Here is a 27,109-nt window from a genome sequence, read left to right on the forward strand (position 1 = left end):
ATATTCTGAATGTTACTTAAATTCAATCACTGCAGCAATTGGTAAACAGAATAAAGGTAAAACATTAACGATATTAAAACAAATTATCATTATTGCTAACACTTCCCCCTATTCACATGTGTTAATTTATATCAACCGTTCAGGTTCACCTTCAGATGATACATTTGAATCTTTAAAGCATTTAATCAAAATTCCAATTATTTATTTATCACAAGAAGAAGCAGAAGATTATTTAAAAAACTTTTTAATGTATAAAGAATTATATAATACAATCAAGAAGCAAGGATTAGAGGATAAAATTATTGATAAACAACGGGATGAATTATTTGAAACACTTTCTATTTCAAATTTTGATAGAGAATTTTTGCATTCACTCATTTTTCTAGATGATGCAGTGAAATCAAAACTAATAACAAATGAGAAATCATATTTTAATCAGTTATTAACTCAATGTCGACACATTCAGTGTTCATTCTTTATGGCTGTTCAATATTTCAAAGCATTAAGCACAAACATTAAATCAAATCTATCAACACTTTTCATTTTCAGTGGGTTTAGTCGTCAACAGTTGAACGTTATGCTTTATCAAGTGAATTTACCAATGAGCATTAATGAACTTTACACACAATATCAGCAATTAGGTGAACATGGAAAAATAATAGTTGATTTAAATAAAGGAAGTGTTAAATTTGATTAACTTTTTATAATTAATTTTATTTTTTTTTATAATTAAACATGACAGAAATGGCAAATCTTCTACAGGTTCCATTAAAACAAGGAACAAACAAAAAAGGGTGCATATAATAGAACTATGAAAGTTCCTGATGGAATGAAAGAATTAGTTCATATTGTTGCTGGTCTGCAAAAAGATGTTAAACAAATGAGAAACGTTTTAACATTACCAGAAGCTCAAGCATATGCCAAACGTCAAGGTCCAAATTGGGAAGCACACGAAGCAGACATTACGGGTCCAAATGGAAAACCTGATGGTATAAATGAAGTTTTCGTTACTGATGGTCAAGGTAATATTAAAGTCATAAATGGTTATAAATTAACTATCTGATTATCCTAAACGTAAAGCATATAATGAACGTTATCCTATGCAATTTGATGAAAATGGAAAAGCTGTTAAACAATACATTGGAGAAGGTGAAAATGGTCCAATTAATTCATACCGTTATAATCCATATTCTTATTTCAATGAAGAATTAAATGCTATTGAAGAGGGACCGGATGGATTACCACGATATTCTAACCAGTTTGATGGTCAATATGCAAATATTAGACCTGAAATTTCAGCTAAGAAATTCTTTAAAGTTGCTTTATTCGATCCAGTTTTCGCAAATGTTAAAGATGAACTTAAACATCAATTCCAACCAATTATAGTAGCAAGAATTGCATCAGGTGCTTTATCTCAAGCATTCAAAGATTTAATTAAGAAACCATTATATCAGCAACGAGGTTTAACTTATGATTTAGTTAAGGAATTAGATAAAAGAAAATTTGAGAAATCAGATGATTATAAGAATGCAATTAATGAATATATTAGGTCTATTAATTACAATGAACCAGCTAAAAATCAACTTCAAGAACAAATACAGGGAATAATAGATTCAAAACTTCCAGCAAAATAAAAGTTTAAATATATTTTTTTATTCGAATATAAATGAGAAGACGTTTCACTAGTCAAAAGAACACTAACGCAAAAGCAGAGATTACGGTTGGTTATAACGTAAATGATGATAAATCACGAATTATTCAAAATGTTAAAGTTAATGTTAGCCCTGAATTAACAAGGTCAGCAACTCAACCAAATTTATTAACTCGTGACTTACCGAAAAGGAGGAGGAGCAAAATAAAGAAGATGGAGACCCAATCATTTTATCTGAACCCGGTAAAGAACCTGTTGAAATTCCCACTTATCCAACATACCCCCACCTCTTTCATCAAACATCGAGAACCCATATAAAATAGACATTAATTCTGAATTAATGAAAATTTACCGTGATATAATAATTAATAATTATGATTCAATAATAAATTTAATTGACCAATCCGGTTTAATTATTTTACCTTATGAATCATTAATTCACATTATCGCCATTCTTTGTGATGTTCAAGATTCAGACGTTAAGATTCAATTTTTCATAGATGATGAGGTTTCATGCTGCGGAACAGTTGCAAAAATAAATCCTATAAAGGATATTAGCACAATTAAGATATCAAAGAACGGAACAACAACTGAACTTCATTTAACATATAATGATATTTATAATAAAATAGTTGATGAATATAAAATATCACTTGAAAAATTCTTTGTTAAGGCTATTTAATATTCAAGCATTAACATTATCGAATAATAATCCTTTGAATCATAATCAATAATAATTGACCTTTCACCAGTTTCTATCGTTTGTTTTATTTCTTTTTGTTCCCCACTATCCGGATCGGTCATTGTAATTGTTTTTGTTATAGTATCAGCTTTATCTTTAACTTCAATCTTTTTTCCATCGGGATATTTAAACCAAAATTCCAAAAATTCGATATTGTCAATCTGTTCATATTTTAATCTATCAATTACATTTTTAATACCATCTGAAAATCTTATGAAATGGTCATTATATGGGTTTGATTGAACTAAATTTGAATGAAGTGAAATATAACCTGTTGATGAATATGACATTGACTCATATTTTCTGAAAACACTAAAATTTATAACATGAATGAATTTCTTATTCGTTGAATTTATGAATTCTTGAGGTAATCTTATTCTAGTTTTATTTATCACTGGAAAATAACGCTTTACCATATTTTTAATCGTAATAAAAATGTCAATTATCAATATTATTTCGAATAAAACTGTGAATTAAATTTAACAGTTAGCGGAATTTATAATGTTACTCTCGTTTCTGTGAGTGGTAAATTTAATCCCATTCTTTTAGACCCTTCAGATTATATATCATTTATTAAAGATGACCATGAAAAAATGTATGATATGTATATAAATAATGTGATAGCGAAATGGGATATTAACACGATTTTAAGTTATTTAAATGAATCATTTATCGTATGGTATGAAGAAAATTTTAAATCAAAACCTGATAAACTTTTTGAACTTGATGAAATAAATAACCTTATTAAATTCCCGCTGAAAATTAAATTTTTTACTCCTCATCTTCGTTCATTGTTGGGGATATTAAATTTTGAAAAAGATGTTGGGGATGTTTTGTATTCCGACACTGGTTCCAATTTCATTTTAATCAAATGTGATAAAGTTAATACCCCAATGAGATTTTCACATCAAACATTAGACCCTAACTCTTACCCATCAATACAAAACATTTTATCCATCAACTTAAACACATTTTCTTTATCATATCCGTTTCAATTATCCGGGAATTCATTTATTCTTCATTCAAAAGATTTATCAAATATTAAATTTAGAATAACTGACCTATTTGATTGTGATTTAGAATTTATGAATGAAATATTATGGCAATTTCAAATAGAAAAAATAGCTGATGAGATAACGGATTAAATATTTATTTTTAAATCATAATAAATGATTAAACAACAGCAACTTAAGGCGCAAAGCGCCCAGGTCCTTCAGACCATTACATACGCCATATATGCATATAATTCAAAGACGGCAGAACAAACGCAAAGGTTGAAATATGGAGATTTGGAGATAGTATTGAAAAATGACCATTTCGAATTCGTTTGCAAAGGTGGTGCAGTGATATCAAATATAAAAGAAATTTTATTTATGAATTCAAAAATTAAAGGAATAACAGATGATATAACATCAATTCCACCAGAAGAACAGAGATATTACGCATTAAATGCATTTCCTAAAGTTTTGAAGATTGGAAGATTTAATTTAAATGAGGAATTCATAGAAGGTTTCCTAAACGACATAATGAAGAAGGTGGATAAGGAATATGTGGATAGTGAATTAAATAAGAAGGCAAATTTGGTTTATGTTGATGAAAAAGATAATGAAATTAAAGAAAAGGTTGAATGGTATCATGAATGGACATCGGAGACTTTTAAAGTTAAAGCTGATACAGGATGGGTTTCAGGATGTTTAGACCTTAAAGCAGATAAAACTTATGTTGATGAAAAAGATAATGAAATTAAAGAAAAGGTTGAATGGTATCATGAATGGACATCGGAGACTTTTAAAGTTAAAGCTGATACAGGATGGGTTTCAGGATGTTTAGACCTTAAAGCAGATAAAACTTATGTTGATGAAAATTATGCAAAGAAGTCGGAAGTAAATGATGTGATTACAAGCATGAAAAATGAAATACTTCAAACATTATATCCTGTTGGTTCTATTTATACGTCAATGAACTCAACAAATCCCGCAACAGTTCTGGGTTTTGGTACGTGGAAGCAGATTGTAGATAAATTCTTATACTGTGCTAGATATTCAAAGCAAACAGGAGGTTCGAAGAAAATTAAAGAAGCAAACCTTCCACCGCACACTCATACAGGAACGACAAACTTTTCTGGCGACCATAGCCACTCATTAAGAGACCACCCATTATACAACTCAGAATATAAAGCTGGCAATGATGTTTTATCTCCATCTTATAACAATGCAGCAAAAAAGATTTTTCGACCAACTGAACCAGGAGGAAATCATTCACACACTTTCACAACAAATCCAACAGGCTTGGGTAAAGATTACATGCCACCATTTGTGACTATATTCGCATGGTACCGCGTTCAATGAATGTGCTTGAGCCCAGACCTTTGGGTCAAGGCTTACCGAATGAACTAAATATATTTTATGTCTGTAATTAATTAGGTAATGAAGTAACGGATGAACTGCAGAAATATATTTTATTTTTATATAAATGGATACCCCACAAGCTCAAAATTTACCACGAATCATAACAAGGGAGGAAATGATAAAAATGATGCAAGAACGAATTAAAATCAACAAACCACGAAAACCGAGAAGAACCCAGAAGGGTTCGGGAAGAGGAATAAAAATTAAATTTGGATTGAGTTTAAAAATTCATCTTTATTAAATTCATCTCTTCCAATCAATTTATTTATTCTATTAAATTCTTTTATTTTTGCTTCACTCAGTTTAAGGATTGAACGGTAAGTTTCTAATTTTTCGATTATTTCTTTCCTCTCTTTATCGTTTTCAGCCCCACCGCATTGCGGCTTCTTTTTGTAATAGCATATTTTTGATTTAATTCTGTTTAGTTTCTTTTTATATTCATTGTCTGGACTCTTGGCTGCTTTGTTGTCACTCATTTCTTACGAAATAAAAAAAATTAAATATTATTTAAATATAATGGAGTAATAAACTAAATCGGAATTTCTATTAATTTATTGTCAACTTCAACTAATGCATTGCCGTTAATATATCTAACAAATTCAGCTATTGTGTCAAATCTTCGTCTTCTTTTTGTCATTGATTTATCAGTTTTTCCATAATCGAGATGAATCAAAACTTTATCCCCTTGTTTAAAATTCATGAGCCCCGAATTAATTTGTTCACGTTTAACATCATTCAACCTTTCCATTTGCTTTCTAATATATTCCCATTCTTTTGAAATATCATTTTTCATTTCCACTGGTTTCATGTTTATAGTTCTATGCCATGTATTATTGTAATAATATACTAACTGTTGTATGATGGAGTCGTGATTTCCATCCCAGTATATCTGACCGTTAACCTCTAACGCATCTCTAAGAGTTCTCATTACCGCATCAACTATTTTATTATGAAACGTATATGGAGAGGATGAAAAAAAAATTAATTTGTGGGAAATAATGAGCCATAGCTGCCTGAAATCCTTTATCACCATCACCCCTGATATTATCTACTCTTTCATGATCTAGTAAGTATTGTATAGCCCTTCTTGTTTCCTGTTCTGTTTTCCCTTTCACTGGAATGCAATATAAATATCTAGTGTTAATGTTAATGGCAAATAAATAAGTAACGTTTCCTTTTGAATATTCCAGATGATCGATTTCGTATGAATATGGATATGGAGCAAATGAAGGGCGACTAAATTTTTCCTTTAACGGTTGAATTTTCGGGTCAATTGGTTTATTTAATATCTTGAAATCCTTTTTAAAATCTTTTTGCTTCTTTAATGTTTGAAATGGATATAATAAAGTGAATGATGAAGGATTAACTGAAGGAGGAGGCGGTACTGTCGTTGGAGGTTTTGGCGTTGCAAGTGGTTTAATTTTATCTGCTTTGATTTTAGATTTCATTCCCCCCTTCATTAATTCTGGATGTATTCTATTCATTTGTTTTAAATATGCTGTATATAAAGGTTTGATATACTTTCCCGCTTCGAGTTTATGTTGAAGGATGAATTCCAAAAGTTGATCTTCATTTAAAAGTCGGGCTGAATATGGTTTAACTAATGAATCATAAATTAAAGCTTGTGCTTCATTTATGGTCTGAAGGACCTGGGCGTTTTGCACCTTTTGTTTTTGTTCCTTTGTTTTTTGCGGCTCATGATTATATAATTTATATAATTCATCAATATCTTCTTCTGTTAATACTTTATTTTTGAAATCTTTCAATTGTTTAAGTTGTGATTTAGTTTTTTCCTTTGTATATTCATTATTTTTAATTTTGTCTTTAATTTTAGAAATTATTTTATCATGATATTTCAAAATTTCATTTTTATAATATGGATAATAATAATCCATATCATCACCCGTTATATTGTTATTATGTTTTTGGAGATATGATTTTAATTCATAATAATTAAGAAAATTTTGATTAAGTACTAAATCATAAAGAGAAAGGGACAGACTAGCCCATTGTCACTTTTTAATTTCGCAAATGAACGCTTATGGAGTGGAGTTTTTGGGTAAATCTGATTTGCTTATAAATGAAATAAAATCAAAAGAAACCATATTGGCATTATATTATGCAAAAATAAATGATCTTACTTAGTACTTTTAAAGTTAATTTCAGAAAAAATTTGACACAATGGTATCCGGCACATACAAGTGGTGTACAACCAAAATATAAGTTGGTTTAAACATATATTGCTATATCTCATGATCTTACTTAGTACTTTTAAAGTTAATTTCAGAAAAAATTTGACACAATGGTATCCGGCACATACAAGTGGTGTACAACCAAAATATAAGTTAGTTTAAACATATATTGCTATATCTCATGATCTTACTTAGTACTTTTAAAGTTAATTCAGAATTTTTGACACAATGGTATCCGGCACATACAAGTGGTGTACAACCAAAATATAAGTTGGTTTAAACATATATTGCTATATCTCATGATCTTACTTAGTACTTTTAAAGTTAATTTCAGAAAAAATTTGACACAATGGTATCCGGCACATACAAGTGGTGTACAACCAAAATTTCATATCCCTAGTTTTACATTTATGTTTAGTTTTATTTCACCTAATTTTCAAAGATCATAATTGAATTAGATGGCCAAGCTATTCAAAACACGACCAAGCTTATCAAAATAAGATCAATATATTCAAAATTCTTTATTCTTTCAAATCATTTCATTTTAATGCAGATCCAAGATCACGAACTCACATATATCGAGTTGTTTAAGTATGGAGTGCAACAAGAAATCCAAGCAGGTTGTAGTTATTCATATAAAACTAGGAAAGAAAGAAATCAAATCCAATTTAATTGTAAGTGGCCGAATTGTCCATGTCGCTTCTTTGTTGATACACTTCCCGATGACAAGTACCACATACGAAAAATGTATTAACACCCACAATCATTCTGCCCCTTTTCCAAACAAATCACAACAAATTACATCATATTTTTATAGATCTTATTTAACAAGATATTTTGAATCAAATCAAGACCGTGTTTACGCACAATTAAGGTGTTTCAAAGATCTTAATATCCCATTTGATAGTGGGATCATTCCGGAAATGTTTCAACAAGAGATTTCGAAGAAATGACACAATTTAAAAAAAGTCGAATGCATCAGTATGCTTGAAGCTGTTCAGAAAGGTCTGAAAAATGATACACTTGATCCCAACATTGTTTACTCAACATTAAAAATATTATTGCAAAGAAAACATTTGATTTAATAAACATTTAATTTATTATAATTAATTTTTTATTACAGTATAGTAAAAAATGCTATAAATAAATTATTATATTTTATTAAAATGTGACTTTTAATAGTAAGTGAATAAAATAAATCAGGAATTGGGAAAGAAATAAGGTTAATTAAAAATAATGAAAATTACAAGTTTAAGGTTAATGAAAAAGTGACAATGGGCGAGTTTGTCCCCCACTCAATCATAAATTAAATTTTTTAAATCTGTGTTATCCATTTATATAAAAATAAAATAAATGTTTAAGGGTGCCCACCTCTTTGAATCATAGTATCAAAACCATTATTTACATATTGAATCGCATCATTAACGGTTCCTTTTGTCTCTTCTGTGGCATTTCATTAAAAATAAAATTTTAAATTGTATTAAATAAATGGCATACAACATCCATTTTCACAACATACAGCCTTAGTGTGTGCTCCTGTTAATGCAGTCTTACCGATTGTTAAGCGAGTCATTGACCCGTTTTTAAGTTGTAAATTAATATTCTGACCATCAAATATCACTTTATCATTTATTATATCCAAATAATTTTTAGGTGTTAATTGTTTATTTTGTCGTAAACTAACACCTTTCATTTTTTGTGCAATCTTTTTAAAATCACTTCCATCAATTGAACCGTTGAATGATGTATAACACTTAGGGCATAAAGCAACCATGTTATCACCTTGTTTCTCAATTGCTAAACCCAATAACTTCTTCTCATGTGCTTTTTCTTCAGCTTTATTCTTTAATTTAGGTTTAAATTTCTCATCAAAACAGAAGAAATCAAATGGTGCGAATTTGAAAATGTTTTTATCATAAAATTGTTTATCGGTAACAATTGCTTGAAATGCTTGAGTGTTAGGAAGATTTGGTCGCCAGCGATTGCCAATAAGATGAATCAGTATCACCTTCAATGAAATGAAAACGATTAACATTCATGCATTTATACATAAAATCATAAATGAAAACCAAATACCAGTATTTAGCATTATCTAAAGTGAAGAATGCCTCTTGTAAACATGTATCACATCTATAAAATCTATCTTTAAGCATCACTTGATATGTATCTTCACCTATTTCTCTTATGTTTTTAAACTTATTTGACATACATGCAACGCGTGACTTCTGTGCATTCATTATTTTAGTCTTTGCGTAATTTTGTGTATTCATTGCATCGTAACCATATGATCCATTAAGTGAAATCTTGCAAAATAAACTTTTCCTTTATTTCCTTCTAATTCAGCCTTTGTCTTTCGTTCATAAATTTGTTCGCAAATTCATATAAACAAGTTTTTAGTAAATGTTAAAATTGATTGAATGTCATCAATGATAAAATGAAATCTGTCTATTAGATACCAAAGATAATAAGAAGAAAATGGTTGATATTGGTTGTGTGTTGATGCTAACTGAGTTAATTTCCTCTGTTTCTGGTCAACCGGTAGATTGTTTGATTTCATGTAATTATACATAAAACTGCCAATTGTTTTTTCATCTGTGATAATATCTAAGTTTCTTATTATCGGTAAAAAGTTTATGTAATCATTAATGTATTTTTCATCAATGTGACCCTTTACTTCAGCCACGAATAAAGTATTTTTCTTCTTAATTATTCCAGTGCTTTTGCTTTCTTTGTTGCTGTATCACAAATGATAACACCATTCAATCTTCCCGGCATATACATTTTATGGTCAGTATAGAATGAAATCATGAGGATTAGATGAAAATGATGAAGGATATAATGAATTAAAATCAACACCAACGAAATGAGTCATGATGTTGGAAGTGTCCTCATTTGATACAGTTTTAGTTTCTGGATTATATGAAAGTTTATTAATGTGCGTGATTCCTTTAAGATTAACACGATGTTGAACATTTGATAGACCACCAGTAATTCCATTACGGAGAATGTGATAAGCTTCAACTGAATCTAAAGTCATTGGTAAATTATTTTTTAATGCATAATTTCTTAAATTGATTCTTAAACGTTGAACATCTTCATCTTTATTGATTTTACGACATTGCAATAACAAACATTAACTGACAATTTTCTTTGGTATGTGGTTTTTCATTATCGATTCTATCTAATGTTGGTTTATTTGCATATGTAAACGCTTTACCACACATTTTGCATTTAGATGAAAGGATTAAATCGTGATAGTATTGAAAATCATCCATTGAAACATTATTTTTAGTATATCTTTCTGCTTTTTCATCTTGTTTCTTATATGATTCAATTTTATATTTCCAATACTTTTTCGTTAATTCAAAACTTGATTCTATCTCTTCCTCAGGATATTTTCATTAGGATTAAAGTCTTTATATGCTAAAGCGTAACGAATCATTGAAGCATTCGATGATAAAGAAAGATTATGAAGCGTGTCAATTTTATAAACAAATGTTTCTTCAATAATTTTATCGATTGGGTCAATCATAATTTCAACATCTTTATTGCAATAATGAATAAAATATTCTAATATATTCTTAAAATTTTTAGCATCATTGAGATATATTTGATAATCACTATCTGATATAGTTTCTTGAGTTAATGCTGAATAAAATGAATCTTGAGTGAATGGTTCCACTTTATATAATTCTTCTTCGTAATTTTCCCATGTGATGAATTGATAAGGGAAAAAGGATTTAACACGTGATTTATTGTTTCCGAAATCTTGAGTGAATTGGTCTAATGTCCCACCCGCTATATAATTTCTGATGTCAATAAATCTCAATTCATATGGAACGTTTGTTTTCTTTACAATGATTTGCTTAAATTGTGAAGATGAACCCAGCATTGATTTTATTTTCCATTTTGCAGTGTTTAAATCATGAAGAATTAAATTTAAATCAAACTTTCCCGAATTAAAACCTATGATATTCACTTTATTGAATTCCTCATCTAGAAGTTCTTTAAATGCTTCCTTCTGTTTTTCATTTAATGTATGGGACAAAGTCCCCGCCGTTTGCGGCTTCATTAATTCATTGTATTGACTCATATTTGATTCAACAACTAATGAACAGGTTGAAAATAAAAACTCAATCCAATCAGATGTGGGATATAAGAAATTTATAACATCATCTTTATTCATTTTTCCATCATAATCTAAATCATTTAATAACTCCGCGAATTTTTTACAATTTCTTAAATAATATTTATCAACTTCATAACCCACCTCCTCTAATATATCCTTTATTTCCTCGTTTGTGAATCCTAATTTTTGAACGTTGTTAGTTTTGACGCTCATTTCATACAAAATAAAAAAATAAAATAATAAACATAACTAAGTTTTAATTTTTCGTAAGAAGTTTATTTCTAATTTCTTTTACTCGTTTATGAGGTCTTTGATTATGACTCCATTGATTCCATTCAGGATTTAAACAATGTTTAATTAATCGCGGAATATCTGACATCATCTATATATAGCTTCTTTTATAAAAGATAAAAAAATAAATTATTTTAAAATTAATATTAATTTTTTAAAATGTGTTTAGTATATAATATTTATTACTAATTTATTTAATAATGTCGCGCTTTCTTACGAATTCATGACTTAAAAAACGTAAGAAAAAATTTTTATATCATCTATATATAGAAGATGTGAAAATATACCTTCATCTATATATAGACGTAACAAAAAAAGTCACACAACCCTTCATATACTACTACTAACATTTCAAAACTAAGGATAATGTTTTGAATATATAAACAATAATACTTTGTCTGGAGAATTAAATTTGTGCTATCCAATTGTCAATTCTTTGAATTTTTTATAAAATGCACGATATTCCGACATTAGCCTCTTTAAATATAAACTACATGCATCACAATATTAGTATGTAATGGCATTAAAGCGAATTTCCTAATTTCTTCTCAATTTAATTCCTAGAAAAACTTAGGAATTAATGATTGGAAATAGGTCAAAAAATTCCTAATATAAAATTCATACTTATAATAAAATCAAAATTCGAAAATATCTATTTTTCAAAACATGCATCCAGAAGCAAAAAATAGGAAAAAATCATGTTCTTATAAAACTCGCTGATTTTGCAATTTTTATGTGATTTGAAGTGATAGAATATATTATCATCCTATTAAAACATATACTTTATTGTTACATTCACAAAATATTAATCAGAACACTAGGAAAAGTGGATTTTCGAAAAAAGACGATAATGATTATTTGCAAATCGCCTCTCAATTTTGAGAGACTTTCAATTTTTACAGTGGACCCTTAAAAACGATTAAAAATTGCAACCGAAAATGGTCAAAAGTAAGTCACGAAAATATGAAATTTAGATAGCTAATTTGATTTAATTAAAGACGACGAAAAAAAAGGTAAGTCACGAAAAAAATATATAGCGCATCTATCGGCGCGCGGCTTCGCCGCGCGCCGATATAAGATGAAAAAAGGAGATGATGACGATCAAATGTTGTAAACTATTTAAAAATTGAATTCACAGTATCGTTGGAGTGTACCCTTCAGAAAAATCATTCAATCATTGCATAACCAAGTAAATGAATATATAAATTTCTATCTCATGGAAGTAAGGATGTCAATTCGGAAAATTGTTTTCGTTTTAGGAGAATAAATTTTTCGTTTGGAAAATTTAAAAAGTGAGACGCGCAGGATTCGAACATTTTCTTCCAAATTGACATCCTTAATGGAAGTGAAATAAAAATTAAATAAAATTAAATTTGAGTAAAAAACACAATAGATGAAGTAGTTTATCAATAAATATTACAAAATAAGTTCTAGTAAATGTTCATTGTCTTATTAGTTTCATCAATATGAGTAGTGAATACTTTGATTGTTTCTCCGACTTGTTCGAGAAGGAATGGATAGCGGGAGAACGAGTTTATAGTACTAGAAATGTTTCCAAGATAAGAGGTAACTTCGCTTCTCATTTTTATCTTCTTATTTTTCTGAAAAACAGAAGGAGGAAGATCTTTGTCTATAAATGACGTAAAATCACGTATATATACTTTAACTCTTTCATTAAACTTTTTGACTTCTTCTTCGCTTGTTTTTTCGTTCAAAATAGAAAATGCTTTTTCATGTATGTTTTTGAGTGTTTTCTTGATCTTAGGAAGACCATTTACGACAGAGTCATCATAGAAATGTTCATCAGATATTGATTTTTCGATAACATTAACAATATTTTGTAATTTCTTGAAATCGGATTTGGCAACATCAAAAAGTACGGTACTTCCTGCATTTTTAATCGATTCATAACTACTGAATAATTCAGCGATGATTTTCTGTAAATTTTTGGATGTATTTACTAAAATTGATGGAATTTGAAGTGTTTTATTTACCATACCAAGCGCGCTTGCTGTTTGATTGCAATAATCTTGGAACATATTCGTTAATACTGCAAATTTTTCTGAAAAATCTTTAAACATTATTGATGACGTATTAAAAACTAAGAATTCTCGAATGGCAATAGACATATCACCATATGCATTAATAAGTGGTTGTGTCGCTGGACATCTTGTGAATTCTCTGAACTTTGGAGATTGAATATGTTGCAATTTTTCAGTGGATCGCCTAGGAGATGAGTTTGGACTTAAATTTTGCTTACCATTTCGAGCACTATTTTGTGTTGATACAGAACTAAAGTCTGAGAGATTAAGCGGAGGAGAATTTGTAGAACTCAAAAGACAATAAACGTGACAACAAAAGTGACAAAATTTTATGTTTTGTTTTGTTTTCTTTATATTTTCAAGGCAAACATCCAATGATGTTATCATAGATCATGGATACAATGCTGAATTTTTCTTCCATAACACTGGTTATAATAATCAGATCGAAGGAGAAGATTTGAACGTAATTCCAGCGTGGTCTGCGGGATATTCCGGCAAAAACTATAATATTACAGTTGTTGGAGGTGGATGCAGACTTGCACACCATGATTTTAACGAAACTGCTGATTATCAAAATTCATATAATTATATAACGAAATTAAACAATCCATTTACAAGTACTCAGAAATCTCAGGTCGGAACAGCAGTTTTGGGCCTAGCAGCTGCCAACATAAATAACTTTGGAATTGTTGGAGCTGCTCCTGATTCTTCTGTTTCGTGCATTGCATTCGATACCGCACAGAAATTAGTTAAAGACACAGATATGGAGAAATACCTCTTTGAAAAGACAAAGCATGCAGATGTTTTGGCAATTCCGTTTTTAATGATGGGACCAAAGCCATATCTTCCAAATACAGCACTCCAGGAGAAGATGAAGGAAGCTGCTACTAAAAATAACATTGTCATTGTAAATAGTGCAGGAAATTCCGGTCATTTAGGTGGAGATGTAAATCATTACGCAACTACATGCTCACCACATTCAATAACAGTCGGATCTTCAACAGTTAGAGGCTCTCCTACATACTATACTAATAACGGAGCTTGCATTTCTGTTACTTCTCCAAATTCTGGTCTTCCTGATGAATTTCCTGTAGAAATGGCAAGATATCCGATGATACCTCATCCATCTTCCGATGATGATGAGCTTCTTGAGGTTTCTCATGGAGATAATCGTCATGCAGTCGGACCAATCGCAGGAATTGCCGCTTTAATACGTAATGCTAATCCAAATCTTACACCATACGATATACAAGTCATTATGGAGCTTACAGCTACAAGGAATGATCCAAATTCTCCATTATGGAAACAAAATGCCGCCGGAAACTACTACCATCCACAACTTGGCTTCGGAAGAGCCAATGCAGCCCTTGCTGTTGACGTTGCCAAGCAATGGACCAATAAATTGACACCATCCACCTCAGAAAAGTCATTTACAAATTCAAAAGGAAATTACATAAGTTACGGTTCTAATTCCCCAACCGAAATTGACTTTTCCATAAGTTCAAACATTAATTTTGTTTCTTATGTCGAATTACAGATAAATACTTCGAATGTTGACCTGAACATGGCGAAGATAGAAGTGCAATCTCCACAGGGATCAAGGTTTACTGTCCTTTATCCTTCAATTTTCCAAGAAGATTCGGATGATTTTATTATTAACGTAAAACAGTCAATTAAATCAAAGATGACAATAGGAATTAGATGTTTCCTCGGTGAAAAAGCAGCTGGAACATGGAAAGTCTTCATAAAATACAGTAATTACTATCCTGAGGTCACATTGTACGATTCCAAGCTTATTATCTACGGATTTGAGTCAGTTAAGATACCAACATTTACAAAAGTTGTTGGAAAAGAAAGTGAATTGAAATATGCCCAATTAAATTCAACATCTTGGATTAAAATGCCTTCAGATTTTGAATGTGACAAACTCACGAATATTAACTTATCTACATTTACAGAAAACTACCAGGATATTCCAGTTCCTTTATATTTAGTTAATAAGAAAGATTCTAGTCATGTACTGATCGGATCTCATTATACATCTTACAAACCATCAAATTTGTCTATTAACGTCCCATGTATCTATAAATCAGGCGATTACGGACTTTCATTTAGATATGAAAATACAATTTTCCAGGTTTCTCATGATTTCAAGCTCACCAACCATCATGATGTGACATTGTTTAAGCCAAAGCCGCACGCGATCATCAAAGAAAATCCATTGTTCGTGATATGGAACAGAAATCTCACAAGACCGAAGCCATCCGGCATTTACCAAAAGGTAATCATCAATATATACGATAATAATAAAGATAAGCACCTTCTTACAAAGTATCTCGATGAATCTGGAGACACAAATGTAGATGTACCAGAAGTTAACTGCGAAGACTGCATTTTCTCCATTTCCTCAGTTTACGACGAAGAATACAACAACTATTTCTCAACAGATATCTATTTGAGAATGGTTGAACCAACATCTCCTACCCCATCTCCATTTGTTCCAACAAGAACAATCTCACAACTCCACAGCGGAACTCAGTTTTTAATTATTTCGGCTGTTGGATCAATAATAGTCTCATTATTTGTCGCATTTGCTATGTTCTTAAGAAAGAGGCGAAAAGCAGAAAACACCACTGCATATATTACACCTTTAATACATTAACTTTTTCTATTTATTTAAATATATATTATTTTCTAATTTTTAACAGATATATCCATGTTTTGAACGCACAAACACAATAGGAATAGAATACCTGCTCATAATACATTAAATATTCAATTCAGCTCATGAATATTTCCATTTTTTCATTTATAAACCCCTCATCATTAAACAATTAACTAATATACTATATGAAAAATTCGATAATATGCTGTAATAAAACCCATGACTATGTTTTTTGAATGAAAATAGGAACATTTGCAAATCCTGAAATTTTATCTTAATGAAAAACTTGACAAAATGATACTTATCTAAGGAATGAAATTTGAATGCTACTGTAAGTAGTTGGTCGGTTTCACATTTTTTTTAGTATTTTTTTTTATGCTTGAAGAAGTTTTGGCCAACCATCCTCAAATTCTGAAATATTTCCAAATATTTGGTGGTATAGGAGATAAGGATGCAGACAGGCAGGCAACAATGATTCAGAAATTAACAGATTTTCATGTCAAACATTCAAACATGCTAACTGATAAAGAAAAAAGAATAAATTCAAGGACATACGATATTTCATCTGCTAGATCACAACATTACTACTTTTTTATTGCTTATTTAAGGGAGAAAATGATGAAAAAAGAAAAACAAGTTTTGGCATATGAACAAGAATCCATGAAAGAACTTTTAGATCTCGCAGATGAAGTAGCGCAAGTTATCAGTGAAGATCCTAGATTATTAACGTAAGTCAATTTACATCGCATATATTGAAATTCATATCGACAAGACCTTCATATGTCGAACTAAAGCAAAAGCACAAGAGGCTATATGTCAAATTTACTGGAATAATGGGAAAAATTGTTTCTTTGAATCATCAAAAGTTTATTTCCACCGAAATGATCTTAGCTAGCAGATCTTTTGATAACGAAATATTATATTCACCTCCAAATCAGATGGATCATGCTCTTACTTACTACATAGAGCAATCTTCATTAAATAATTTGATTGAACCAACTGCTAAGAGCATTGCAAATGATCCGACAGATGTTGCAATCGAATCTATATCTAATACCGCGCTTGAAGTTTACAAACAACTTGAATTAGGAGAAGGAATTCCAAGAACTTTGATTTTCCTTGGTTTATCTCGATATTTATTTGATGTTGCTTATTCATATGATAAGATCTTATCATATGACAAGCAATGGTCCCAAATTTTCCAAGAAAAATGCGAAGAATATTCAAAACAAAGAGTTAGGGACTTAAAGCTCTCAAAAGATGTGATTGAAGGATATACACCAGGGTTATCGCTTTCCAGTATGTTTAAAGGCAAAAGAATTAATTCTTTGCTACCATTAGAATTTATGACGAACCCAATCGACATGATGAACTATGTTCACTCGGTTCTTCAACAACTTGGTACATACTTCAGTAAAGGAAAGTCAATGTCCTTTGATGATACTTTTACTTTGTTAATGGCGCATATGTCAATTGCACCACCAGTAAACGGTGCTGCTATTGCGAGATTTGCCATAAAATGGGATGATTTACAGCTATCTCCCATTGTTGCAATGTCTAAAAACTATTTTGTTGCAGCAATTGAAGCATTGATGGGAACAAACGATTGGCAAAATGATATATAATGTTGTTTAATAAAATTATAATACTATCATTCATTTTTTTTATAATGAAGAATAATTGAGAGAATGTCAAAAAGTGACAAACATTTTTGAATGGTTTACATTTCTATTGGTATCTTCACTGAGAGTGAGTGAAAATTCTCAAATATGAGAGCTCGAATAAGCTGCGCATGCAATAGATAGTATGATAACTTCTAGGTATGCTTATATCTTAAATCTTGAAGTAGAAAACAAAAAATAATATTAGTTCATCCCTTATGCATGCTTGTTTTATGATTATTTATTATTATTGTATTTTATCGGATTAGAGCCGATAGTTTGTGCAGTCAAAAAAGTGTAATTAATTGTAGGTATCATTCTCAAAAAGATGAAGGTAAGTCCGCACCTACTTTCAAACACCATCACAAAAAGAGATATACAGGCGTGAATAATCATGATTTATTAATCAAGAATCAATTAAATAATAACAATCAAAATAATCGGCTTGATCCCAATCACATATTGAATTCAAGCTATTGTCATTTTGATTTTCCTTATTTTTACTGTCATTTGTTGTATCAAGTAGAAATCCTTTTGATTTAGATTTGATATGTTGTTTTATGTCTTCATCATTTGAAATTATTTCCCAGTTCTCGCACATCCAAACAAGAATTTTGTCTTTTGATCTGGAATAGTAATAACTTAAATGAATTTTGTATTTCTCCATGAATTTATATGCCAAACGTTTCAGATCTTCTATGCCCATCCCATAGAATACTTTTTCAATTTCTGAAAATCGATCTCCAAATTCAACTTTCTTTCTTTGAACTTCTTCGTTTAATGTCATCGTTTTTATGCTCTTTACCTTACGCCCTGGCTTGTATCTTTTGAAAGGTTGATCTGATATCATTATTATTAAGTGATTTGATGATTTGTTTGAAAATGATTTCAATAATTTTATCAATTGAAATGGAAAAAACTCGAAGCATAAAACTATAAATAGTAAATTCAATAAAATGAGAGAGAAATTTTAAATCCATGGGAAAATTTTATTGTGATAATTTTTCCAAAATTCAATGGTATTCAAATTTTTCACAAAATCGAGGAAATCTTCATAACCGTTGCATTGTCTTTGGAGTAGCACAGACATACTACCATTTATGAAAAATATTAACTGTTCTTCTAAATTTAAAGCAAATCACAATAAAATCTTTATCTTCTCTATTTCAAATGATGATCATGACAAAAGATATTAGTAAAGTAGTGTAATGATAGTACTCTTAACAAAAACACTATAATCATTATTAATTGCATATTTTGAATTGAACCTCCCATAAGTTTTATGTAATTTCCCATAAACATTAACTTACTATTACTCATTATATGCCAATGAAATTCACTTTGAATTATAGTGTGACCATTTTCACAAATGAACTTTGATCTGTAGAATTATTATTGTTTTTGAAATATTAAACGTTATTTGCTAAATACTTCAAATGAACATCAGGTTTATATTGTATTTGACAGTAGATTGGGACAAATAATTTTTTGTCATTCATCTATCGGCGCGCGGAGCGCGCCGATAGATGATATATATAAAGTTGCCTCAAAATCTCGATTGAAAGGCATTGAATTTAGTTTTGAGAAGACTTTTTTACATTTTGCGAATTATTAATTAGTATATCATTAAGATCATATTGTATTAAGTTATCAATTCTCTTAAATTTTGAAAGCTTAAGAAATTTAAAAGCACAAACAAATATATATTATTAAAATCATTGTATTGATCAATTTAAAAAAATTTGAAATTTTGAATTCGAATTTAAATGTAAGCTTTAATAGTTGTAACAGAATAGGAAGCATGACAGATGTCAATTTAGATTAATGAAAAGTTGAAATTTTTCCAATAAAATTAAATTAATGAAAAAAGATTCATGAAATACAATAATAGTAATATAAATATTTTATACAACATGTTATATAAGAGATCACTATAAATAGAATAGCTTTAAACAAAATAATCAAATCAAAATTTGTATTTGTAAACAGCAAGAGTGTTATATGCTAATATTATGTGTAACTACTCATTGGATAATGAATGCAATATAATACATTGATTTATTGGCTAAAGAAAAAAAATTATATCCTTCAATTTGGACAATCCGAAATTTTTCTCATTTTTTTGAATTGCATATATATATGAATTTGCAATTGAGTGATATCAGCGAGAAACTTATATGCACGTTTAACTTTATCAGATTTCAAATGAAAACATGGATTTCATTGATTGTTTTTCAATATGAGCTCAACAAAAATGATACAAAGATGAATAAATAGTAGTGCCCCTAAAAACAAGGTAAAAAACAAAAAATTAGCAACAATATACTTAATTTCGGCCAATATGGTGAAAAGTGAATATGTCAAAAACATTTACTCCATCATCTTGTTATCTGTACCTCACGACAGACGAATATAAAGAGATATCAATTTCCAAAATTTTACCAAAAAGAGATTAGGCCTAATTTTTACGGCCAATCTTTATTATTTGTTATACAGATGCTAGATCCACTACTCCCCAAAACAATTCATTTTTTGAATGGCACTGTTTTTTAGGCCTTCATTTTATGAAAAATGCCAATATTATACGAATCATAATATATTTATTTTTTTGTTCTCAATAAAGGTATTCAAAAGTCAATATAAACCATTCAAAATTGAGAGGAAACTCATTGAGAGGCTCGGAATTCGAGTAGTGAGGAAGGATAAATTTTGAGAGCCAAAATTTCAAATCCCCTCAATATTTCAAAGCCCTTCTACTTAGATTTTGTGACTACCTTATATAGAAGATTAATCGACATTTTTTCACAAGCAGTGTAACAATCAAAAACCATTTTTAAATATCTATTTTTTAAGACTTAGTTTTGATAGTTTTCACTCAAAAATTTTCATCATATTTAAAATAATATCATATTATTAATCTGAGCTATTTGATTGGCGCAAAGCGCCAATCAAATAGCGAAGAAAATAACTTTTCAAATTATTTAATAATAATTTATTATCAAAAGTCAAAATCAATCTGATGTCATTATGTTACATCTGATTGTAAATCGTAATTCGTTGAAATAAGTTTGCCGAACAAACAACCAAAGTTGTTCTCAAAATATAATTAGCGGCGTGAAGCGCCGCTTCCCAAACGATAGGCAAAGAGTTTTTGAAAAATTGAGAGAAATATTGTTTTTTCATTTCACATTTTCATCTTTTCTTAACCAGACTTTCTGCACAAACTTCTAATGTAGCACATTGATCTAATGCATCATTGGTGTTCCATCCTACCTTAAATGATTCACAATATGCCCATTTGGTTACAGATGAATTTTGAAAATTCTAAAATTCTAGATTTTCGTCTATAACAAGTTCTTTGTCATCACATGCCTAATTAATCTTTAACTTTAGAGCTCCTCAATATCCTTACAAATTACATAATTTCCGAAATACTTTCTCAACAAATATCTATGATCGCATAGATATCAGATTACAATAAGACTATTAATGTTTCAAATACATTACAACCGTTTACTATAGCTAAGACATTTTCTTCATTTATGAACATGACTTCAGCTCTAATTTTGCCAAGTAACAAACTGATGTAATATCTCATCGAAGTGTATTCATTTCACAACAAATTCTTAATAAATGCTTTGCTTTCAATATTTCTTTCGAAAAATCTCTAAAATCTCAAAGTATTCCCTAAACCACTTCGATGGATATAAAAATCTCTTGTATGTTTTACATCATAATCTTTGAAATATAATATTAATCGCACAAATTCAAATTTAATTGTATAAACTCATTTCCTATAATCATAATATATTTATTTTGCTGAAGTTGGCTGGGCTTGCCCGAAGGGCAAGCCTAGCCAACTGAAGCCCGAAATTATATTATATCAAATTTGATTTTTTTACCTAAAGAATTGTTGCAAGTATATACATCCACGCTACAGATCATTAAACTTTATTTATTTCATTCTGACAAAGAGCTTCATGACATGCTTGTCGAAATTTCCTTTTGGAGAAATATATTTTTCAATCGAAAAATAATTAATATTAGTAATGTCTAATTTAATGATCATTTTTAAAATATTTTTTCGAAATGATTTTAGAAATAACGATCAAAAATTTTATACGTTTAATGTCTTTTTCAAGCCTCTCATTTGGTGAGAGACCTGGAAATCCATTTCGTTTAGATGATCCGTGCAATGTTTTTGGATCAAAAGAAGCAGATGAAATTAGAGTTAAAGCAAAAAGAGAAATGTTACAAAATTTAACGTTAAAAGAACGCGCTGAAAGAATGACATCGCCAATTCCAACATGCCATAACTCACAAACACGTACTAGAGTTCCTTCTCAAATTGGATCTCCGACTGGAATTAAAACTTCTCATAAACACGAATCAGCAAAAAGAATGTCCGAGTTTATCCAACAAAAGCGTGAAGCATATCTTATGCAGTTAATTATCGATTCGAAAAATGAAGAAATCCGAAAAATTTATCAAACAATGTCTACATCAGAGAAAGAATACGATGAAACAGAAGCAACTCAAACAGATTTAGCTACAAAATATAAATTAATTTCATCACAAAGTGAAAATATGGTTGCGAGACAAAGAAAAAATACAGAATACGCAAACTCACATAGAGTTGAACTCACGAAGAAGTTGAAGCATAAACAACACGATATCTCGGCTATCCAATCAGAAATTTCTAAAAACGAAGAATTACTTGAACAATATCAATTATACAACGATTTCTTAAATGACTTTAAACCAAAAGATCGACCAATCGAATACTATTACGACGACACATCTAAGCTTATGGATGAAATTGACAAATACGAGAAACAAAACTTATTTTTGATTGATCAATATCAAAACCTCCAAAACCAACTGGATAAAGACAATGCAAACTATGCTGCATCAATAAGAGATGTATCACAGGCAGTTGATATTCTTGAATCTCAAATTGATCGAAGTAATCCATTAATTGATTTCCAGAAATCAGAACAGAACCTTCAAAACCAACTTGGAACTATCGACTCCGAAATCAACAGACTAAGCAACTTAGTTCGGAACATGTATCTCCGTCTATACCGCGAAGATCCAAAACTTAATGCTATGCACATGCTCCAGAAGGTTGATTCTGATCTGGAACTTATGTACAGCCAATCAGAAGACTTGAATCGGAAATATTACAATGATAAACAAGCACAACTGGAGAAGAAACGACGTGATCAACAACGAATAGAGCAGCAAAAGGAGATTCAGCGTCAAGCACAAGAGAAGAAAGAAGCTGCACTTGCAAGAGCAAATCGAACAGTCCAAAAGAGGATGGGTAAACCACTTATGTATCGAACAACACTTAAGAAAGTTGTTAAGAATGATGACGCTAAACGACGTCGTCAAGAAGCCGAACAACGACGAATTGATCAACTTCTTTTTGGCGAAGATTTCGATTGATTTTAATATATCTTTTTATTTTGTTTTAATAATAAAAAAGTGTGTTTTTTTGCTTCGGAAATATATTGACATTCTCTCAATTTTTTTACACTCTAGGTTTTTATCCAAATTTTATAATGTAAAAAAGATAATAATTTTGTGCGGGGAAAACGTTATTTTTTAAAATCACTACCAAGTACCTTATAATAATATTGCAATATTTTATGTGGGCATGTCAGAAAGTGCACCATTAACAGATCTTTGAAGACCAAACAAAATGAAGAATGATGATAAAATTGATTTCTTACAAAAGCAAAACTAATGAATATTTAAATTATTTGGCGCCTGATTGTTTGCTTATCCTGTCAACAAGAAGAGTAATGATTTTTCCGTAGTTTTCATTTTCGGTTTGTCTTTCTTTTGCATAATCAAGTGGTGTTTTTCCATCATTGTCTTTATCATTAAGATTGGAACCTTTTGAAACTAAAAATTCAACAACTTCGAAATATCCTTTCTTGGCTGCAAAATGAAGTGGAGAATCACCATCATCGTTTTTATCATTTAGATCATATCCTTTTGTAATCAGATATTTAACTACTTCAAGATGACCATATGATGATGCAATAATTATTGGAGACCATACACCTTTTAATTTTATATTTGGATCAATACCATCATTACGATCAAAGAGATATTCAATGATTTCAAGATGACCAAATTGCGATGCAAATTGAATTGGAGAATATCCATTGTTATCTTGTTCATTTGGACTAGCTCCAACTGATACAAGATATTTAACTGTTTCAAGATGTCCATTTGCTATTGCATTGTAAACACAATTTGCATTATTTAAATTTTTAGATTCTAAATTACAACCCTTATATTTGAGATATTTAACTACTTCAAGATGACCATTTTCTGATGCAACAAGAATAGCATTATTTCCATCTTTTTGATTTTGATAATTCATGTCAATTTTACCAATTTCAATTAAATATCTTACAATTTCAATCAGTCCATGTCCTGATGCATTAATTAAGCAATTATTTCCATAATTATCAACTGCATTTCTGTCACAACCTCCTTCAATAAGAGATTTTGCTAATTTAAGATATCCACAAAGACATGCACAATTAAGTACAGTATTTCCGTATTGATTTTCTTTCTTTTCACTTAATCCACATGCACATGAAATTGCCATTTTCAATTGATCTCCTTTATCTGAAAGTCCTCGAAGGAAATTGTAAACTGTATTGAAATCAGAATTTAATGGCAATCCAGCACATTGCGCAATTTTATTGATTGATTGTTGTAGTTTATTATTTTTGCTGTTAAATGTTGCGATTTCATTTTTGAGTTGATTGATTTCATCTTTGTATTTGTTATTTTCGTTTTCAAGACTAATAATCTTTGTTTCGAGATCTTGAATTTTGTTTTGTAAATTTGTGACTTCTTGTGAATTTGTATTAAATTCGGTCTTGTATTGATTTAAATAATCAATTAAGTTTCCGGATGATTTAAGTTTCAAAATACTTTGGTAACTGTTGAGAACGTTAATCACCTCTTCGAACGAATTAACTGAAATGTTACACTTACGAACAAATCCATACATTTTAGATGAATTATATTTCGTTTTACCTTGTGAAAGAAGATCATTGAAGTTATTAGAGGTTAGATTTGTTTTTTCTAAAACTTCTGCAATGTCATTTTCATCAAGAATATCGTAAATGTTACCTTGTTCGATGTATGATTGTATGTTGTTCGCAATATAATCAAAATTAACAGTAAGACCTTCACTCATCAAGAAAAAACTGAAAATAAGATTTTTTTATAAAGATTAAATATATTATGTTTATATATCATATATGAATTTTATAATTGATAAATTATTCATAGGAGGAGGTGGTGGCATTTTCATTAAAAAAAATCACTCACAACAATTTGACAATGAAAATACTATTACATGATTAACCAATCATTTATAACAACATATAGTATGGTCATTTCTATTCGTGTTACAAATAAACAGATAAACAGATATTTAGCTACAAAATATTGTTTCGAGACAAGGAAATAGTTCAGAATACGCGAAACATAAACAACTTGAAATCTCAGCTATTCAATCAGATATTTCAAATATTCAGTATTTACTTGAACAATATCAATTATATAACGATTCTTAAGATAATTATAGAAAAATAAACTTATTTCCTCAATTGCATTATATCATCTTTGCAGCCGACCAAATGAAGAATGATGTTGACAAAATATAGAGGGAAAAAAAATTAATATTTAAAAAGTTGAAATATTTAAAATATATAATATATCAAAAGATTATGGTCAATATTAAAATTATTGTGCGCCTGATTGAACAAGAAGATTAATGATCTTCCTGTAGTTTTCATTTTCGTTTTGCTTTTCCTTTGCATAATCAAGTGGAGTTTTTCCATCTTTGTTTTTATCACTAAGATTGGCACAAATTGAAACTAAATATTCAACAACTTCATATTGTCCTTTCGTTGCTGCATAATGAAGTGGAGTATCATAATCACTCGTTTTATCGTTTTTATTACATCCACATTGAATCAGATATTTAACTAATTCTAGATGACCATTTGCTGATGCAATTATTATTGGCGACCATCCATAATTTGATTTTGTATCTGGATTAACTCCAATCGAAATAAAATATTCAACTACATCAAGATGACCATTTTGTGATGCACAATGAATTGGAGAAATTCCATTATTGTCTTTTTCATTTGGATTGCCACCAACTGAAACAAGATATTTAACTACTTCAAGATGCCCATTTAATGATGCAAAGTAAATACAATTTGCATTATCTTTTTGTTTAGAGTTTACATCACAACCAATACTTTTCAGATATTTCACCACTTCAAGATGACCATATCTTGATGCATAAAGAATTGGAGAAAATCCATTATTATCTTTTTCTTTTGGATTAGCTCCAACTGAAACAAGATATTTAACTACTTCAAGATGTCCATAATGTGATGCACCATTAATTGCACTAAATCCATCATTTTTGCTTCGCCAATTTTTGTCAAATCCAACTCCGATTAAATATTTTACAATTTCAATCAGTCCATGTCCTGATGCATTAATTAAGCAATTATTTCCATAATTATCAACTGCATTTCTGTCACAACCTCCTTCAATAAGAGATTTTGCTAATTTAAGATATCCACAAAGACATGCACAATTAAGTACAGTATTTCCGTATTGATTTTCTTTCTTTTCACTTAATCCACATGCACATGAAATTGCCATTTTCAATTGATCTCCTTTTTCTGAAAGTTAGTAAAGGAATTTGTAAACTGTATTGAAATCAGAATTTAAAGGTAATTCAGCATATTGCGCAATTTTATTGATTGATTGTTGTAATTGATTGTTTTTGCTGTTAAGTGTTGCGATTTCATTTTTAAGTTGATTGATTTCATCTTTGTATTTGTTATTTTCGTTTTCAAGACTAATAATCTTTGTTTCGAGATCTTGAATTTTGTTTTGTAAATTTGTGACTTCTTGTGAATTTGTATTAAATTCGGTCTTGTATTGATTTAAATAATCAATTAAGTTTCCGGATGATTTAAGTTTCAAAATACTTTGGTAACTGTTGAGAACGTTAATCACCTCTTCGAACGAATTAACTGAAATGTTACACTTACGAACAAATCCATACATTTTAGATGAATTATATTTCGTTTTACCTTGTGAAAGAAGATCATTGAAGTTATTAGAGGTTAGATTTGTTTTTTCTAAAACTTGGGCGATGTCTTCTTTTTCAAGAATATCGTAAAAGTTGCCTTGTTCGATGTATGATTGTATGTTGTTCGCAATATAATCAAAATTAACAGTAAGACCTTCACTCATCAAG

At 29.6% G+C, this 27,109-nt stretch overlaps 10 protein-coding genes and 2 pseudogenes across 12 annotated transcripts, besides 3 other annotated features; 7 read left to right on the forward strand and 5 right to left on the reverse strand.

The window, feature by feature from the left end:
* Positions 1-6,033: part of a mobile genetic element that runs on past the window's edge.
* TVAGG3_0883730 lies at positions 890-1,634 on the forward strand (annotated as a pseudogene). Its single transcript has one exon. A coding segment is annotated over exon 1 (745 nt).
* On the forward strand, positions 4,165-4,731 carry TVAGG3_0883740 (annotated as a pseudogene). Its single transcript has one exon. A coding segment is annotated over exon 1 (567 nt).
* TVAGG3_0883750 (uncharacterized protein) lies at positions 5,005-5,277 on the reverse strand (the record flags this gene model as incomplete). Its single annotated transcript, XM_051250528.1, has 1 exon — positions 5,005-5,277. One exon carries the CDS (start codon positions 5,275-5,277, stop codon positions 5,005-5,007), a length of 273 nt encoding a protein of 90 aa, XP_051086003.1.
* Positions 5,331-5,729, reverse strand: TVAGG3_0883760 (uncharacterized protein; the record flags this gene model as incomplete). The annotated part of the gene is made up of 1 exon (XM_051250529.1): positions 5,331-5,729. The coding sequence occupies one exon, from the start codon at positions 5,727-5,729 to the stop codon at positions 5,331-5,333; it is 399 nt and encodes a 132-aa protein (XP_051086004.1).
* Positions 6,034-6,788: 755 nt separating the features above from the next.
* Positions 6,789-8,290: a mobile genetic element.
* A 2,819-nt stretch (positions 8,291-11,109) lies between these two features.
* Positions 11,110-11,414: a mobile genetic element.
* A 1,410-nt stretch (positions 11,415-12,824) lies between these two features.
* TVAGG3_0883790 (uncharacterized protein) lies at positions 12,825-13,752 on the reverse strand (the record flags this gene model as incomplete). Its single annotated transcript, XM_001304404.2, has 1 exon — positions 12,844-13,542. The coding sequence occupies one exon, from the start codon at positions 13,540-13,542 to the stop codon at positions 12,844-12,846; it is 699 nt and encodes a 232-aa protein (XP_001304405.1).
* Positions 13,753-13,786: 34 nt separating this feature from the next.
* Positions 13,787-15,686, forward strand: TVAGG3_0883800 (serine-type endopeptidase protein; the record flags this gene model as incomplete). Its single annotated transcript, XM_001304403.2, has 1 exon — positions 13,787-15,686. A coding segment is annotated over one exon (1,900 nt), but the record flags the coding sequence as incomplete, so codon positions are not given.
* Positions 15,687-15,916: 230 nt separating this feature from the next.
* Positions 15,917-16,117, forward strand: TVAGG3_0883810 (uncharacterized protein; the record flags this gene model as incomplete). The annotated part of the gene is made up of 1 exon (XM_001304402.1): positions 15,917-16,117. The coding sequence occupies one exon, from the start codon at positions 15,917-15,919 to the stop codon at positions 16,115-16,117; it is 201 nt and encodes a 66-aa protein (XP_001304403.1).
* A 378-nt stretch (positions 16,118-16,495) lies between these two features.
* Positions 16,496-16,852, forward strand: TVAGG3_0883820 (uncharacterized protein; the record flags this gene model as incomplete). The annotated part of the gene is made up of 1 exon (XM_001304401.1): positions 16,496-16,852. One exon carries the CDS (start codon positions 16,496-16,498, stop codon positions 16,850-16,852), a length of 357 nt encoding a protein of 118 aa, XP_001304402.1.
* Positions 16,853-17,001: 149 nt separating this feature from the next.
* TVAGG3_0883830 (uncharacterized protein) lies at positions 17,002-17,745 on the forward strand (the record flags this gene model as incomplete). Its single annotated transcript, XM_001304400.1, has 1 exon — positions 17,002-17,745. The coding sequence occupies one exon, from the start codon at positions 17,002-17,004 to the stop codon at positions 17,743-17,745; it is 744 nt and encodes a 247-aa protein (XP_001304401.1).
* A 4,138-nt stretch (positions 17,746-21,883) lies between these two features.
* Positions 21,884-23,292, forward strand: TVAGG3_0883840 (cilia- and flagella-associated protein 100 family; the record flags this gene model as incomplete). The annotated part of the gene is made up of 1 exon (XM_001304399.1): positions 21,910-23,232. The coding sequence occupies one exon, from the start codon at positions 21,910-21,912 to the stop codon at positions 23,230-23,232; it is 1,323 nt and encodes a 440-aa protein (XP_001304400.1).
* Positions 23,293-23,545: 253 nt separating this feature from the next.
* TVAGG3_0883850 (protein ubiquitination) lies at positions 23,546-25,012 on the reverse strand (the record flags this gene model as incomplete). The annotated part of the gene is made up of 1 exon (XM_001304398.1): positions 23,546-25,012. One exon carries the CDS (start codon positions 25,010-25,012, stop codon positions 23,546-23,548), a length of 1,467 nt encoding a protein of 488 aa, XP_001304399.1.
* Positions 25,013-25,550: 538 nt separating this feature from the next.
* TVAGG3_0883860 (spectrin binding) lies at positions 25,551-26,566 on the reverse strand (the record flags this gene model as incomplete). Its single annotated transcript, XM_001295880.1, has 1 exon — positions 25,564-26,505. One exon carries the CDS (start codon positions 26,503-26,505, stop codon positions 25,564-25,566), a length of 942 nt encoding a protein of 313 aa, XP_001295881.1.
* Between the last annotated feature and the right edge of the window lie 543 nt (positions 26,567-27,109).

This window comes from Trichomonas vaginalis, chromosome VI (assembly GCF_026262505.1).
Source record: "Trichomonas vaginalis G3 chromosome VI, whole genome shotgun sequence".
NCBI classification, from domain to species: Eukaryota; Parabasalia; order Trichomonadida; family Trichomonadidae; genus Trichomonas; species Trichomonas vaginalis.